Source organism: Antennarius striatus, chromosome 17 (genome assembly GCF_040054535.1).
Source record: "Antennarius striatus isolate MH-2024 chromosome 17, ASM4005453v1, whole genome shotgun sequence".
Taxonomy (NCBI): Eukaryota; Metazoa; Chordata; class Actinopteri; order Lophiiformes; family Antennariidae; genus Antennarius; species Antennarius striatus.
In genome coordinates, this window is record NC_090792.1 from 11,952,328 (window position 1) to 11,970,649 (window position 18,322).

An 18,322-nucleotide genomic window follows, 5' to 3' on the forward strand; every position below is an offset into this window, starting at 1 on the left:
AAAATTCTGCTAAAGTCTTCCTTTGCATCAGTCCTTTGTGGGGGCACAGCATTCAGACGTGGGAGCGATGTTTGTGGGTGCACAATTTTTAAAAAAAATTTGTATACTGTATAATCCCTGAAGAGAAACTAAGGATGCACACCCTTGTTAATCAATCACACGCATGCATATATACGTATATTAGTGCACAGTGCTGTGCCGTCAGGGGAGGCAGGTGAGGCACGGGCTCACATGCAGTCATGAAAGAAAAATATGAAAAATGGAAGAAATAAATTAAATGGCTATATTTATCCATTGATGTGTATTATAAAGTTATTTTCTGTTTAACATCACCAATTTTAGGTTATTTTACTCAAAATCGCTGAATTTTCATATTTACCGCTTAAATATGGGCAAGAGTGCTGTGGTGAGGCACCTGCCAGCCGAGCCTCACCATGGATTGCGCAATGGCCCGACTAGCTGAGCTGGCATGCTGTACAGTGAGACCGTAATGCTATCTATTTATGTCACTATTAAAATGCTCAAAAACGTTTGCTCTATGAAGTAGATTTACAGAATTTAGCTAATGTACAGTGTTTTTTGTCAACAACTGCATGTGTGTAACGTCTTTCGTGAGTTGAGCGGTCCTCACCAGCCATGAACCTCGCTGCACGTCACTGTTAGTGTATAGGCCCTGTGTAATACAATACAAGGGGGCATGTAAGCATGCAATGGGAGGTAGAGTGGCAGGCAGCTTCTTCTTGGTGCGCCCCAATTGAGCAGCTTGTGAGGGGGACGGCACCTTGCTCAAGGGCACCTCAGCAGTGCTCCGGAGGTGAGCAGACACCTCCTACTGTTAGCTCACACTCCGGGTGTTATTGGGCAGGAGCGGGATCTTGGAACATTGGACGACCCGCTCTACCGCCCGCCCCCGCTCTACCACTGAGCCACTGCCGCCCCCCTGTTGTTGTTGTTGTTGTTGTTGTTGTTGTTGTTGTTGTTGTTGTTGTTGTTGTTGTCATGACTGTGTAAGTTAGGCTAAAAACGTTGCCAATAACATTCTGGGACATGGAACTACTTATTTCACCATTTTATCACACTCATCATTTGTGTAGCACTGTAGAAATTAAAGAAAGCTAGAATCAGTCTCTAGGTTCTTATTAGCAGTTCTAATTAAACAGATAAGGTAACAATCATAGAAGAGCCGCTGGTATGTTTATGACATAGATGTAAATATCCTATTAAACACCTAAAAGACCTACTGGGGCGGCACGGTGGCACAGACGATCATTTTCTTCATGAATAAATCTATTGAACCTGTGTTTGGCTCTGTCTTGTTTAATTTTACACACACACACAACCGGTGTGATACACACACACACACACACACACACACACACACACACACACACACACACACACACACACACACACACACACACACACACACACACATATTCATCATGCTATATAATATGATATAATCAATCTTAAGATACTATATTTTTTATGTAGATGATTTATTTATTTACTTTCTCTATTTTAATTGTCTGATGTTCTGAGCTGAACAGTATAGATTTCCATCACACATAACACCCAGAATTATAGACGATAAAAACAATGTCAGTCTCACTTCTGCTCTTAATGGACTTAGTTTGTATTGTGTTTGCCTTTAATCTTCATTTTGTTAATTGGATCGAAAATAATTCACAAAGTGTTATGCTTGTGGGGACTCTCAGTTGTCATTAAAATAAAAGATCTAATTAACCAGTGCGTGTTTAAGTGTGTCTTAGACAGTAAATATTGCCTGAAGCCAAACCCAAGGTCAATTTTATAAGTCATCTTAAGTCAACTTTGCAATGAAGGATGCTTTGTGTTGCACGCAAAACACATCTTAATGCTCCCTCCTAAAATACAATAGAAATGTGAGAGTCCTCTACAAGCATCTAGCTCCTCATTGGCCAGAATGTTGTCCTGACAACATGAAGAACAGAAGGCTGGGGTGAGGGCTGACTGGCGGGGGTCCTCTTTATGCCACCTGAGTTTTCTGACATACCATAATATAAAAAAACACACACAATATTTTTATATATTCTTGTATGGCTGTGGAGAAAATATCACACTTTCAATTAAACAGGCTTGTAATATCTGATATTTTGGAGTCAAAATTATGGATAAAGTTTAAAATTAGGTTTTTCTAATTGCATCTCATCACATCTCATTGTATTGCAAATTGGTAATATATTCAATCATATAATCTGGGTCTCCCACATGACGCGTTGCACCTGTTATTGTACTCAGAGTATAAGAGCATTAATGTCTTGGATAGGGTGGTGCTTGATTGAAATGGTTTGCTCCTATCTTTCCACCAGAGCAATCTCTTGACACCCGGCTTTTGAAGCCTCTACATCTGTTCCCATGGAGAAACACAGAAAACACTGGCACAGATACGGTTAATGTCTGCTGCCGCTCAAAAGCAGCAACTACCTATACACATGCTCCGTACTCAACATTTAGACACATACACATATGTACATACTGTACATTATCACACATTCCATATCCTTGGATTATAAAAATGTTTGTAATATGCAAGCTTATATCTGAAAATTGAAAGTACAGTAGTGCAGTATTCTTACCTAGAGACATGACTGACTTGACATACAAGTCTTTTGAGATATACGAGATGTCACTTAGTCCATATGTCTGTTTGACATACAAGAGAAAATCTGAGTAATGAGTGATGCTTTGGGACACCATCACCAGTTGGCAGACGGGTGGAACCTCAGCTGAGACCGCATCTTCTTCTTTTTTTTCACGTGTAGTCAGCTGTAAAGACGTAGCTTGTTTGAACTTGTGACTTTGGTGTTTCTTTTCATACTTTATCATCCATCTATCCATCCATTTCTTCCACTTCTTCCTCTGTGTTGGTCACGTGGGTTGCTGGAGCCTATTCCACTATGGGCAAGAGGCAGGGGACAGTCCGGATGCATCATCAGTTCATCGCAGACTTGATCATTGTTTACGTAATTTTTATATAATTAGTTATGCACACGTAAAGATTTTGAGCTCAGTCAGGGAACAAATTAAATTTGTATCCCAACGTACTACTGTAAGTAAAGATACCGAAGAAAATGAGCCAAACACAAAGACAACTACTGGAAACCCTTTATTGGGTATGTCGTGCATCACATCTTTTACAAAAAAAAGGAGAAAAACATCAGTTAAAAACATGCCAGTAAGTTTTTTTCCCTTGACATATACAGTTGGAATAATTCATATAAAAAGGAAAATATTTATTAGGATTTGGACACTTATTAAGAATTATAGAAATTTGATATATATGGTAAAAAAAATGACCCACATCCATTATTTTAATAAATATATACACAATAAGTACTGAGTTAAAAAAAAAAAGAAGGGATCTATATAAAGATCCTTATTTTCCGTGGATATATACAACAAAATTTCCATCTAAAAAAATCTGTTTCATTTGTCAGTAGTTATTATATACTGTTGCTAAAGCAACAGAATTTTTTTTCTGATTGTGTCTGATCCTTGAGACCATATTGCACTTCCAGAGCAGCCTGTGTGGACTGCACTAGACACTCATTAACCTATTCCATCTTAACTACTACAGGGGCAGGATAGCTGTGTTTTACCATTACAGTACTATCAGTATATTTAGTAATGATTCAATACTTACAGAGGCCATTATTTAAGTTGATCTGAAGAAAAACATCTTTAAAGCCATTTCACTTGCAAACAACATGTATCTTATGCTAAAAATATAATATTACTATACAATGGTCACTGCTAATTGTGTGAAGGTTGATGTTTGTACACACTAAATACTGCACGCTTGTTTGGCATTAATACACTGAGCCACTGGGGCTCCATCAAAAATGTGTCTACATTTTTTAAGCTATATACCCAAATTTACATATTGTCATCATCAGTGCTATGGCTTTAGGAAGGGAATTGTTTCTCCTAATTAAATTTGTACATATGAGAAACACTGCTGCTTGCATAGCATGAGGTATAGCAGCGACACAAACACTCAATCATGTACAAAAAAGGCACCAGTATTTGAGGTGCAATTTTATGAATACAAAGTGAAGGTATCATCTTCAATCAACCCTGACCTGTCGGTGCACAAAAGGCTTTAAAATGAATCAAGACATATAACTTACATATCTAAGTTCTATTAACAGCTATGGCTTTTTCAACACCTCCTTTTTTAAGCTCTGTTTGACATTAATACAGTAAAAAGACAACATAATTTACAATTTTCAAAAAGTCCATAATCACTGCATAGCCAAACATGTAAACCACTATTCTGTCCCCATTTTACTCATCCTCCATCCCTCTACTCTGAGTGACATCGCCTCCTGCTGTCCAATCAGATTTCAGTGAGGGTGAGTTTGTACAAGCCACCCAACTCCTCCATGGTGATCTGGAAAGTGTCTTCATTGGAGTAGTGCTTGATGATGTTGTCATCCATGTGAACCAGAATCCTATTAAAAGACATATGTGGGTTTTACTGGCCTGTTTATTTCATCCTACTGACAATGAACAATAATAATATGATCTTTCAACTAAATACACGGGGAGAACCAGCCTGGCTCTGATCTGAACGCCTAGTGAAAACTTCTTAAGGTCATAAATTAACATGTTTATTTCTTGGTTGGCCGTGTTTGTAGTTTTATTATTTACAAATAAACAGAGCTTGTCTCGCTGTCTCCAGCTAAAAGAATGGTATCAACATCATCATAAAAATTTAACAATTGGATATTAGATTTTAAATACTTCAATTCATTCAGTTTTAGCTCAGGTCCATGTCCTTATCCCCATTATGCAAATGAGTTAAAATTACAGTATTGTTCAGTCTATATCTGCCAAAAGTAACAAGATAAATCATTAATCAGGGAATGCAATGGTTTTCACTTCAAATCTAATTACAGTATATGCACTTGAAGAGGCTGAAAACTATTTGAGTAAGCCCATGTAGATGTCTGAGATATATTGGCCGTTCACAATGTTTCATAGACTCATACTCACCCTTTCTTGCACTTCTTATAGACCTTTCCAACCTTGTCGAGAGGTAGTTCATACTTCTCTGAAATCTGGTTGGGACAACAACAAAAAAGTTAAATTATATACAACTTGAATGATCCAGCTGTTGTGTTCTTCTAAACACAGGTTATTCACCTGTCTTAGCTCTTAATGTTACATCTTGACATAGTTACGATAGTATCTTTCACTAATCTGTCTTTTCAAACTCAACGATCCATAGATTAAGCATAAACCTGCCTCATTCCAGATTACATGTCCTTGTCCAAACTTCTACACAGGATGCCTTCACCTCATTTTTTCTCCGTGGCTTTCCTCCAGCCTACAAGAACTTTACTCTCTCTTTACCCAATCCCACTGTGGATTACTTACAGCCTCCACCAGGCCTTTCAGCGTGGGATTCTTCAGCATGAGGGCATCAAACACCTCTTCTGTCTCCTTGCGCACATAGAGCAGGACTGTGTGGTAAAAAGAGAGATATGTCAAAGCAAAGCCTGTATGTGGATGGGATGTGGATTGGTTGGAAAAACAAAACTAATTCTGGACTCATCCAGACGTGGTGAAGCTCAAGCACATTGAGACATATGTTTAACCCATTAGTAACTTTGAGGATATGACTATACTCCCCATGATGAACAGCAAGGCAACAAATCAGACTCCAAGAAAGTGCGACTGGTGCTAGACAAAGACCTTACATCATAATAGTTTTAAACAGGCACACATCTCACACTCACTCTTCAATACATCCTCACGTAAATAGATTTGCTCAAAATGTTTTAACAACCTGTTGTTGTAACATTTTTGAGTATTTTTAACTGTAAGATAAATATCTGTTTAGAAGTGGGCATCTATTTAGAGGAATGAAGATGTCTATATGAGTAATACTTTAGCCGGTTTACATCATCTGTGTATGGGATAAAAATATGACAAAGGCAAGTGAATGTTTCATAATAATGTAACTTCCTCTTCTTTTCCTTTCGGCTTTTCCCTTCAGGGGTCGCCACAGCGAATCTGTGGCCTCATTCTAACCCTGTCTTCTGCATCCTCTTCTGCATTCATAATAATGTAACATGGTGTAAAAACAGTATATCTATTTCTCTGTGGTTTGTAGCAGCCTTGGCTAATTGTTTTGGACGTATGTTATTTGATGGAGGCTATTCAACACATGGTCACTGCTAATTTGGCAGTTCTCTTGTCTATATATCAGTACGATTAAATCTAAATCAAAGGCTGCCATCTAACTGGAAAAACATGACAGCTGTTTTGGAGAGATTTAATAAGCCACACAAACCTTTATCTGCCATCATCTTAAGAATGGAATAAATTGTGGGTGGCACATGGCTTTATGTAGAACCGTGATTCCTATTACACTGATAACACATACTATAAATAATTCCAGATTAATATTCAACCCTGAGCATTTCATCTTTTTTAACCTGTTCAAATGAAGTCACGTCTGCTGGTGACCTCATCTCAGGTCAAAGCCTTGTATGGACACAATTTTTCAAGAAATATAATCAAAACCTAATTTAAGCCTCTAAGGCTGTTCATTTGGAAAGTTTTTAGAGGTTAAATGAGTTGAGGCTATCAAGTATTTTGCCCAAAAAATAAAGTACACAAAGAAAATCTGACTGACCTCTCGATTTTTCCTTTGAAACTCTCGACACCTCACTGCAGACATTAATGCAGAATGTGTGTGAAGAGAGTTCACACACATTCCTCTAATGTCAGTAATACATGATGAAGATGTTATTCCCATATTTTAATATAGAAGTAAACCAAGCTGTTGGCCCAGTAATAGAATATAGGGTAAAGGGCGCTGGCTTGTTTGCATGTGTTGCAATACTTTGTTGGGTCAGTTGAGGCCTTGGGCACGTGTACGCACTGGAAGACCTGGAAAAATCACATGGCCTGCAGAGAGAGAGAGTGTGACTGTGGCTGTTCTAAGGGGTCGATCGCGCGCACACACACACACACACACACACACACACACACACACACACACACACACACACACACACACACACACACACACACACACACACACACACACACACACACACACACACACACACACACACACAAGGCCCTGAGAAGAGCATCGCCAAACCACAGGCATTTAAATAACAACAACTCTAACCCAACAACAACATCAACAACAACAACAACAAAACAGAGGCATGTGGTACCTTTCTTTGGTTCTTCTTCTCTTGGCATCTTGTTTGGGGGAGGTGCAAACTCATCATCACTGAAGGGTAATCTCTTCATGGACGAACTGTAGTGGATAAACACACAAACAAATCACTGCTTACAAGCCCTTAACCAGCAGTTAACAGGCTTTAAAACACACATGAGCACAAAGACCAGACGCCTTCCCAGGAAGCAATACAGTATGACTTTTACCAGAGTGTCTCGTTTCAAATGTATAAAAGAAAAAGTGTGAAATCAGAATCATCAATAAACTCACCTTTCTTCTCCGTCTTCTGTGGAGAAAGGCTGTCAGAGGCACAGAAACAAAGACAGAGTTTAATGCCCTGCAATGAAAATGTCTCACAGCAGCTGCATTTCTTACTCTGCAATTTTGCAGCATTCAGTCAGCAACGAAATCAAAAACTTAACCCATTTTTACTATTTATTCTACCTTTATTAATAATGAATTGCACTAATAAACAAACAGCTGAGTTTCATATATTCTACAAAGCTTGTACAGCTACAGCTGAATACTGACAGGTGATCAGACTCCTTTTTTTCAGATCGTAGTTGAGATTTGACAAACTGATCCTCTAATTTGATTTTTTTTTTTTCATAAAGAATGCAAAGAAAACAATTTTTTTCAGTTATTAGTTGACATTACATCTTTTGGGCAAAGCAATGCAGTTTTGTCTATGTAGCATATTTACATTCAAAATGATAAAATGTGAACAGAAACACATAAGAAAAAAAAGTTGAGGTTATTGCACAAAATCTCTTCGCTATATCGACTGTTTAAATAATGCAAAAAATGCTGTTACTTTTTTGTTCTTGGAAAGCTGATGAACTTCTGACTGTATTGATTGATGATATAATTCTATTCAGAGTCAAACCTAGAAACTGATAGCAGTTCTGTTGGGTTCAATGTCATTGGAAGAACCAAAAATAACCTGCACTGGTAGCAAAGTAAACATGTAAGCATGACAGCAAGGGGAGAAAGGGCACTTTTAGCCCTTTGCACCCAAGTAGCCCTGATCAAATTTGACCACTCGGGGTCACTCCAACTTCACAAGTAATCACATTCCACCCCAACCACCCAATCATTTTCCTAATTAAATTCATAAAAGAAAAAAAAAAAGAAAATACCCAAATGACCATCTCACAAAAAATGAAAAAGTCATGTGTACATAGACACAGATACTTGTTTCATGTGACATCTTTGCGTCAGAGCTCAGTGTTTAGTTCCTGTCAAGAGGTCAGAGGTGAAAAAGTCAACCCTGATAAAAAATTGACATAAATGTACACATGCTTACAGTGTGCCCTGAGAAGACTGCAAGATACAATATCTAAAGATTAACTATAAAAATCTTCTTTTTTGTTCATTGAGGACACAAACAGGTAGCTGTGGCTGCACAGCAGATTATATTTTTGGAAACACCACCACTTGTTTTGAGTCACTGGTAAATGATTCATCCTGTGAATTACCAAAATACAGCAAACAAGCCACAGGACTGCAGTGATAGGTGGAAAATAGAACTTGTTGTTCCTGCCAACTAAGTAAGCTGGTAACTTTGGCCCATCTCATTGATAGAATTGGAGCTGAACTCAACAAACTGTTTCTTGGACTAAATGCATGAATGGAGTAGAAACTATGACAATGACTAGAAATGACAAACAACAGCGGTGGTGAAGAAGACAAGGAGTGAATAAGTGTTTTGTATCTGTGGTACTCACATGGCGCTGGAATGAAGAATAGTGAACATCAGGAATGAAGAGGACGGGCTGGGTCTCGAAGTCAGTCATCATCTTAAAGATGGTGACATCATTCCGTTTCTGGAGGATGGGCACTTTGACATCCCCAACTGAGAGGAACAGGGAAATGGAATAAGAATATCCTCAGAGTCTTTCAACCAGTAATAATATATTCTCACGGCCGCTCAGCGGAAGCAAAACCACCTCTAATCACACCACTGATTCATTGACGCCTCAAGAAGTTGCAGGAAACATACGTTTCCAGTCAATTTCAGTCAAAATGAACTCCTTATATGATGGAGAATTACAATCAGGCCTTAGAAGCCATAACAGCACTGAAGCTGCTTTAATTGAAATAATCACTGACATCACACTACAGTAAACTGTGATGATGGTAATATCTAATAATAAGGTTTAAATGTAAAGTTTCAGCATGATATACTGTGTGTCAAACCAGTTGAAATATTACACAAATATTGTCATGATGCCAGTGTACCGCGGAGCCACATAGAGACAAACAATCATTCACACACACACTCACTCCTATGGTCAATTTGGGACTGGCCAATTAACCTAAAGCGCATGCTTTTGGAGGTGGGAGGAAGCCGGAGAACCCAGAGAGAACCCACGCAGACACAGGGAGAGCATGCGAACTCTGCACAGAGTGGGACTTGAACCCGGGTCCTCCGTGTTGTGAGGAGGCAGCGCTAACCACTGCGCCACCGTGCCACCCAACAGTGCATAGATTAATTAAAATTAGGAGTATTTCTAAGGAGTATTTCTTAAAACACTTGAAAGTCATGAGCTACAGACACACCTGGGTCAATCATTTCTACAACTGGATAATGCATGTTAAATGTAATTCTGGGTGACTCACAGCTAAGACCAGGGGTGAGCTCTGTGACCTTTCCTTTCCGACGGGACTGCTTCCTCTCCTCATCTCGGATCTTCCTCTCAGCTCCCTTGTCACAAAAGACTTTTATCTGACAATAGGCACGGTGAATGGGCTTGTTGCTGCGGTTGTTGTAACTGTAGGTGTCGATCTGCAGGTTCAAAGGAAGTCCCTTCACACCCTTCTGAGAGGAGAAGTCTGTGCTGAGACAGTTGACAGAGATGAAGATCTGCAGAAAGAAGAAATAGATGAGCAAAACTTTTTACAGCAAAAAGTAAATGTACAAAATTCAAAATATCTGTGTTAACATTTACATTTACACATACTTTGTCACTGAACCTCAAAGACAACCTTTCATTTTAAAGCATTAAAAATGAATTGTCACTTGGTCAGTCAGTCATCTTCAGATTACCACCGCTGTATCCGCTGCAGCGGGTCACGGGGAGCCGGAGCCTATCCCGGTGGCATAGGGCGTGAGGCGGGGGACACTCCGAGCACGACGCCAGTGCACCGCGGAGCCACACACAAAGACATGCAACCATGCACACACACACTCAGTCCTACGGGCAATTTGGAATCATTGAGAAAATCTAATGCCTTTGTTCAGCCAGCTGGATCATTCAATGGTCTTTTCTGCCCCCTAATGGTCGATATTTGGCATTACATCCAAAGAGACGCACCGCTGCTCGACGCTTGCAGTGAAAACAGACACGCACTATCTACAAAACACTGAAAGGCTCTTCGTGAGGAAAGGATATAAATCGGCAGATTAGAATGATATTTTTTAATAGAAGAAAAGGACCCTCTGTGAATATTTGAGCTTCGCCGGATCTGCAGTGCAGTTAAAGTGTGAAAAGTTCCAGAAACCCTAAATAAAAGAAATCTGAAATAGACATTTCTAAAATTGGACAAAAGTTCAGTGGTAGTCACTCCAAAAATGATTCTTAAAAATATTTAGTTTGAAAAATAATTTTAAACTGGTTTGATCACAGTGTGCCCAATTCCTTCTTTCCACCCAAATGATTTTTTTAAAGTCCCACAACCACGCTTTCGAAATATTTCACAGTTTTTCTCCACACACTTTATATGAAGTGATGCTACTAATAAAATCTGCCTTGTATATTTACTACTGAGTAGACAGACTTCAGAGAGTTTTAAAATGAGCGATGCAACGAGACGTGCTCAACAGAGAGATAAAGTGAATCCACAGACTGTCACAAATAAAGCAGAAAGTCTTTCGTGGTACGATCTGTAAATTGCCCCCAAGATGGAACACATAAAACAAAGGCTGCTATTTGCAAATACACTGCAAATACATGTGTGCAGCAGAGCAAGCACCCTGGAGGCAGGCAATATATACACACAGCTACTCACACACACACCCTAACATACACCCTCACACATACACACCCTCACACGCACACACACACACACACACACACGCACACACACGCACACACACACACACACACACACACGCACACACACACTTGTCGTTAAACTGATCAATGAGCTCCATCATCATTGGCGATATACTCAAACAATGCGGCAGCGCGGTGTTTCCAAGAATACACACAAGGATGAACGTCCTACACACATAAGGCCTGAAGTCATGAGACAGTAAGACCCACATCCTGGTGTTTGTTTATGTGTGCGTGTGTGTGTATGTGTGTGGGTGTGTGTGTATAAGTGTGTGTGTGTGTGTGTGTGTGTGTGTGTGAGAGAGAGAGAGAGGGAGAGAGAGAGAGAGTCAGTCTACAGTGACAGTAAGATGCTGCCAATGAGCTGAGGTGCCATGTTGTCTCTTAGTGCGGTTTCTAGCTGTCAAGCGTCCTCCATCTCAGGCTGACAGTGGATCAGTGCCAGAGAATGACATGAGGGTCAACAACCAATGAGAAAGTCAAGAGTGGCAGCAGAGGCCAGGAGCTCCTCCTTCCTGTCGCCTCTCCTACCTGTCGACCCGTCCAACCGGATTTTATTTTTCAGAAGTCTGATCCTGTCTTCGTCACCTCCTGCTGAGCTTCCTCATTCCTGCTTCTTTGTCTGATGCGTAGAAATAGCTTAACACGCAGCATCACAATAAAGGTGACAGTCAGGTTGGACCGGTCCAGAATGTATACGCATAGACACACACAACACATTCAACGTAACGCGACTGAACACACAAGAGCATGTGTAAGAGGCTCACAATGAGCAACATGGTTGAGTCCCACATGTAGGGCTGCGGGAGAAAAAAATACACCTTAAAAAAGGAGGAGTTGTAGTTTTTTTTGCTTAGGTGCAGATGCTAAAAAGATTCACATGCATCTATTACAGGTACAGCCTTACTTTTGCCTCCTCGTTGGTGTCCCATGTGAAAGAAATGGCGTTGTAGGAAATCTCCTCGATGTTGCCGATGGTGTTGAAGCTCTCCTTGTAGTCAGCTGTGAGAACAGACAAGACCTCAGTGACTAATTCACTAGAGTGGGCCAAACAGGGCCCATGTAAAAAAAAAACCAAACAAACACAAGTATGAGAGGTGTTTTGATCAGAAAACAAGACAGTTCTCAATAAAATGTCATTTTAATAATTTAATCCCTGTTTGACATGCTGGGGGATTAGAAATAATCTCCTGACGACACAAATGAAGTACAACTCAAGAACAGATTTTAAATGGTAACCTGCTTTTTCAAGGCAATAATTAATCTTGCAGACAGCCCAAACCATGGATGACTCTCTGTCTCTGGCATTAAACTTGAGTTCATTCAACCCATTATTGCACAACTTTCACACCAGAAGATGTTGTACAACCAGTTTCATGCTGTAGACTTTCAGCAGACATCTAAATTAAAAACAGAACTCTTACCGATATCCAGACACCTCTGCTTGGCAGTGTGTTGTCTGGAATGCCAGTATTTCCAGTGTTTCAGCTGGTCATCCCTGCACTTCTCTTCTCCAAACACCACCATCACTACACTCTAAGTATGCACAGACACACACAGCAACATCCTGCATTAAAAAGATGTTCAGCTCATGATTTCTGTCAGTAGCAGCTAAAATGTCGTAGGTTTGTTTTCGTATTTCGTTCTCACCCTGACTTTGGTGATGGGTTGCTGCATGCCTTTGTTGTCAACCTCCCTGAGGGTGATTGGGTAAAACTGGCCCTTGTTTAGGTATGTCATCGTTCCGTCGCCTGTCTTCTGACGCAGGGACTTGGATGCCTCGAGGGTGTACTCAAAGTTATTCCTAAGAAAAGGTAGAACTACATCAGATTTATGTAAAAGAAGACAGATATAAGAAAAAAAGTTCAAGTATTTATTTTAGGCAAAATTGGAAAGCATGTATGTAACTACAGCTGAATGTGACACACTTCCTTTAGCCGCCGGAGCAAAATCTTGACCTAAAATCAGTGTGTTGTCGGCCTGTGTGTGCAAGCTCTTGTCTTTCACACAGAGGGGGAGTTTGGTGTCTCCCCCTGTGACTGTAATGAATGAAACCATTCAGCAGTGTAGTGTTAAAAGCTGAAAAGAGGTGGAAGTCAGACAGTGGGCCGGCGGCGGTTTGACTTACCCCGGCATCGTGTCAAAGTGAGAGTATTCGTCAGACGACATGGTGGCCATCCGTAGTGGGAGATCCCCTGGGAAGGAAAACACCTGTGGTGCAGAAAGAACACAGAAAAAGAGTGAAATGAATTACATCATAGAGAGGATAGCCACATATATAAATTACAAATCATGATTCTCCAGTTTCCTAATTAAATTCCAGAATTTTTTTTCTATGTGTCTTCACTTTTTTATGCGTTATTGTCAATTTGCAGTTAGATTAATTGCTGTTAATTTCTTCTTCCATTCATCCCATTTTCTTTGATTGGCTCTACCTGCGTCTCGTGACCCTCCTCCAGTTCAGGGTTTAGTTAGGTTACTCTTTTCTATGGTAATTCCCCTCCAGGTTAAAAAGAGAGGAAACAGAGAAAAAGCTTCGGCTATTGTACGAGAAAAGTACAGCACTTTATTGTGTTGGTTAGACAAAAGCATAATAACACACTGGCCGCTATTTTGGCATGTTCAAATAAAACCAGGAGAGGCTGAGCCCACCACTGGCTCCATGGGATCGGGTGAATATCCCATTGTCTTCTGGGAGAGATCCGAGGGAGGAGACAGGAGGAAAGTGAAGAAGAGGAGGAGGGGGGCTATTACAAGGGGCTGAAAAAGAGGGGGATCGAAACACACACCTCCTGGGAACCATCCTTGAAACTCTCAGAGAAGGTGGAGTCTGGGGGCGTGCGAGACTGGGTGCTCGGGCTGAACTGGACCCCGTTGTGGGTGAGCTGGCGGTCGAAGACACCCACATGGCTGTCGGTTTCGGTGCAGTTGTTGGGAATGGTGACTGAGAAACCGTGGCTGGGCACCTCTGTCTTCACTGGTGGGTAGTTTGGAACTGTGGCAATGGAAACTGTGACTGTTGTGTCTGAAAACAAAATCAACAAACTGACTCACGTTTTCTGTTTTCAAGTTGCCATCCTCTTCTTGTGTTACTGAATATGAGCAGACCTGGTGAGGGGAACTGGTTCCGCTTGTCCTGGGCCAACTGAAGAATATTGAAGGGCCCCTTGAGGACTGGGATCCTGCCCTCCATCCCGGCCTCCTGAAGCGGAGCTATGGAGTGTCCAGCCTGGAGCTGGTGTCTGCAACAAAGAGCAGATATGTTGTATTGAATTTAAAATGTTACCAAGGTAGCGGATTGTTTTTGTAAAAACATAACTATGAGTATAAAGATAACTGTATCTTCCCTCTCTCCCTACACCTATTAGCCAAAGCTAACATTTTTGTTCATTTAGAGATGTGCAAAATTAAGGAACATCCTAAATACCAACAAACAAGATTCTGTTTCACTCCCATTTCCTAGGCCATCCTGAGTGTTTATGCACTTAGTAGTATTATTTTGTTTCACCGCTGTGCAACCATTAGCTCCACTGAGGTGATTGATTTCTGACACTTATCCCTACTACTAATCCCCTACTGCTTTGCATATGAAAGGATTTCCGTCAAGACGTAAAGTCACCTCCATCAGGCTTGACCGTTCTTGTCCGACTGACATGATTGAATCTAGTGAACCATGTTTTATATTACAGCAAACCCTGTTTTAACATTCACTGAAGAACAAAATCTTTTGTTCAGACCCTTACATTTGCTTAAAACCCTTTATTATGTTCAAGATCAAAAAAAGAGCTCAATTGACCATTTGGAGACACAAATTATTGTCATAAAACAAACTATATTCACACCCAAATCTCTCCCTAACCTCCATGTTGCGATTCCCCTTTGCTGCCCTTTCATTGGTGGTAGTTTGGAGGGGTATTAGATGAGGGCTGCTGCGTACCTTTTGTTGGGATCCACATCACAGACAAGTGCTTCTGGCTTGCTCTGGGTTATTGTTCTCTTCTCCCTGGGCACCTGTATGGGCGGGTAAACACAGCCGCTTAGCATCTGACCACATCACACCCAACAACGGAGCTCATCCTGCTGTCAGTATGTGCAACTAGATACATTACATGTCATAGACTCTGCTTCACAGGTGGTGTTTTTAAGTATGGAGAAGCAACAAGCAGGTAAAAGCCTGGACAGATTTTGTAACTAATCCTCTCATGCGATATTCCACACTTTTGATTTATTTTGATTTTATTTTCTGGAGGTTTTCCTGATACAGTACCTTGTAGTAGTCGTAGAGCAGCCCGAGAGCTGCAGCACTGTCCTCATCACCATTTATGCTCATCATGGCTTTGGTGGCAGCCGTCAGCGGGTTCTCCAGGAACGATTTCCAGGCTTCATCCTCTGTGGTGAAGGAGCGACGCTGGCCACCATAGCTTGGATCATTCTGGAGAACCAGGACCGCACGCTTACTGCAGGAGCACAGATTAGTCTTGGTTATCTAATATTATTTCTCCTGTAAGCTTCATCACCACATGGAATTTTGTTGATGAAGATATTACTGTAAGGAAATTACTTCTACACCTCTAGAAGAAACGGATTTAGACAGGATAAATAGATAAATAGGCCTCTTTATGATTACTTCATAAAGCCAACACATGCAATCACGGCGTCATTCAAGACAGAAGAACAGGTTAGAAGAGGAAAAGTACATCATGATACTGTTTATTACACAGGACCAGTTGTTCAAGCTTTTCTATGATTGTGCAACAAATCTCGACCGTGGAAGCACCAATGAGTCTCGAGAAAAAGACGATCTACAGGCTCATCCAGTGCGACAACTTTGGTTTGGGGAACACTCATTGGCTGAGGAAGTGACCTCGAGTGATGCATCTGACCAGACTACATTCCGATGTTTTATCAGTGCCGCACTGAAGTCGGTGAAAAGTGTCATCCCTTTTCTAAGAGTCCTTGCTTCATTTACAGAGTAGACTTGTGTTAATTCAAAGTTGGAAATGAAAACCAAGAGAAAGGAGAAAATACTGAACATTTTAGTGCCTGAACTTGCCTATTGACAGTTAATTATAATGTTTGCTCAACTCATATTTACTTAGACATGTTTAGCACGGTGATGGTGAAGTCATGAGTCAACGTCTTGTTTTTTTTTAAAGTTTCACCTGGATTATCTGTTTTCTTTGTGGACCCTTGGAAATGACCCCACGTCAGGAACCCATCATCATCACCATCATCATCATCATCATCATCATCATCATCATCATCATCATCATCATCATCATCATCATCATCCTCACTCAGCCACCAAAACCCATCAGTACAACTTCACCCGTAACAAAGTAATTATAGCCGAGTGTAAACGGACTGGTTGAGTTTCCACGTTGTGTAGCTACAACAAATGCAGCTTTTTTTTCCTCTCAATGGTCGCAGCAAAGTGATAATTAGTAATCCTATATCTAATTGTGCTGTTCATAAAAGGCAACTTGATAAGATCCATTATTTACGGCAATAAAACTCAAAGGAGCCATTGCTAAAACATAAAAAAGATTATTTTTTTCCCCCCCTGATTAAAATTAGATTTCACTTCTAAGGAGCCATTTTCAGCATTGTAGCATTTACATAGGGAAACATTTTTTAACACAAGACATGGTAAAAAAATAAAAATTAAAAAAAGGATTATTTTACTAAAAGCATAGATGCACAGTTTATTTTCTGACACGTAACATTCGGATCGTTTGGTGTAAAACCTCATATATCCCCGTGCTTGCTTACATTGTCTGTGTAAGTAGTCGGGGCAACGCCTAGCAGGTGTACGATTTCATTCCCCTCAAATGTCTCCCTGTCATCGCCCTCATAAAACATAATATATATGAAGTATTTACAGCAACATGAAAAATATTATATTCTTATTAGTTTTATGTGAAGCTATTTGAAAAAAAAAACCCCCAACAACCCCAAAAACCTCTTGTTGGGCAATAAAAAAAAAGACTGTCAGGCAGTTTTCTTAAGGTGAGTGCTCCATGATGATGTCCTAAACAAACATCATTTAGACTAGTCACATAACTGTTGAAGCTTAAAGCAAAATCAAACACTAGACAACCCATCGCTATCACGGGACACTTATTATTCTAACAGGCGCGTCTGTTCGCACGACAGGTGGAGAAACACCTGTACAGGCTCGAACATGACAGGTGAAATTAGCGGAGTTACTCCATGGGAAACTATGAGATACTATCTCTTTCCCACTTGGCAGCCAGTCTGCAGTGTAAACTTACCCTAAAGTAGAGGTCACAAAAATCCTGAAATAATGAATAAATTATAGAAAAATATCTGAGGGAACATTAATGTCAGTTGAGCACAACAGGTGGACAACAGTGGGACTTAAGCATTTATAGTTCCATGAACTAAAAAAGTGCAAAAAAAAAAAAAAAAGAATATGATTCCTAAAAAATAATAAGTCAGTAATAGAGGCTGGTGTGCGGAGCTGTCCCTCTGCGCAGGCTAAAGGTGACGAGCCAGGACAACTTACTTGTCATGCTCCTGTGACATCTCGGTCGGTCGAACTGGACTTTCTAGTTGGTACTGAAAATCCGATCCGTCTTCTTTCCCGTGTTGCTCTGCTAATGCTGGATAAGGGAAAACAAGGTGTCCCCTACCAAGAGAACGGGTTTTGTCGGCTTTTCTCGATTTTTAGGGGCAAAGCTAAGAAATCGAGGCCGGTTTTACCTGTGACAAGAGCGCGGATTGGATTACAGGTGGACGGGGGGCGGGGCCTCGCTGTCAATTGCCGTTTGAGAGGCGGCGATTGGCTGATCTGGTGGCGAACCTCCACCTCTGGAGGGACAGTGGAAAAACAGGGTTTAACAGTTATGATGGTATCTGACTAGTTTGTTATTACACAATGCAATTAATAACAAAAGAATAATCATGTATCGAACCAGAAATTTATTTTTTAAATAATGACTGTGGTGAAGAATGTAATCAGATGTGATCAGCTATTCTGTGTTTATAATCT

The 18,322-nt window shown here is 40.5% G+C and overlaps 1 protein-coding gene across 2 annotated transcripts; it reads right to left on the reverse strand.

The window, feature by feature from the left end:
* Positions 1-3,216: 3,216 nt before the first annotated feature.
* Positions 3,217-17,972, reverse strand: grhl1 (grainyhead-like transcription factor 1). Of its 2 annotated transcripts, none has more exons than XM_068338799.1 (16): positions 17,837-17,972; positions 15,575-15,764; positions 15,245-15,318; positions 14,416-14,549; positions 14,097-14,302; positions 13,436-13,518; positions 12,958-13,111; positions 12,732-12,843; positions 12,215-12,309; positions 9,872-10,115; positions 8,977-9,104; positions 7,520-7,548; positions 7,242-7,327; positions 5,425-5,510; positions 5,041-5,105; positions 3,217-4,496 (listed from the first exon to the last, which is right to left on the reverse strand). In XM_068338799.1, exons 1-16 carry the CDS (start codon positions 17,854-17,856, stop codon positions 4,382-4,384), a joined length of 1,821 nt encoding a protein of 606 aa, XP_068194900.1. In that variant the 5' UTR covers positions 17,857-17,972; the 3' UTR covers positions 3,217-4,381. The 2 variants fall into 2 exon arrangements, with proteins under 2 accessions (XP_068194900.1, XP_068194899.1); XM_068338798.1 differs by having other exon boundaries at positions 3,218-4,496; positions 14,097-14,332.
* Between the last annotated feature and the right edge of the window lie 350 nt (positions 17,973-18,322).

Coding starts and splice junctions, on each gene's coding strand:
- grhl1 (XM_068338798.1), bottom strand. CDS start 17,856: ATGTCACAGGAGCATGACAA. Junction 13,112..13,435: donor CACTTTGACACGATGCCGGG/GTAAGTCAAACC, acceptor ACCTTTTCTTAG/GAATAACTTTGAGTACACCC. Junction 10,116..12,214: donor ACACCAACGAGGAGGCAAAA/GTAAGGCTGTAC, acceptor TTCTTTCTGCAG/ATCTTCATCTCTGTCAACTG.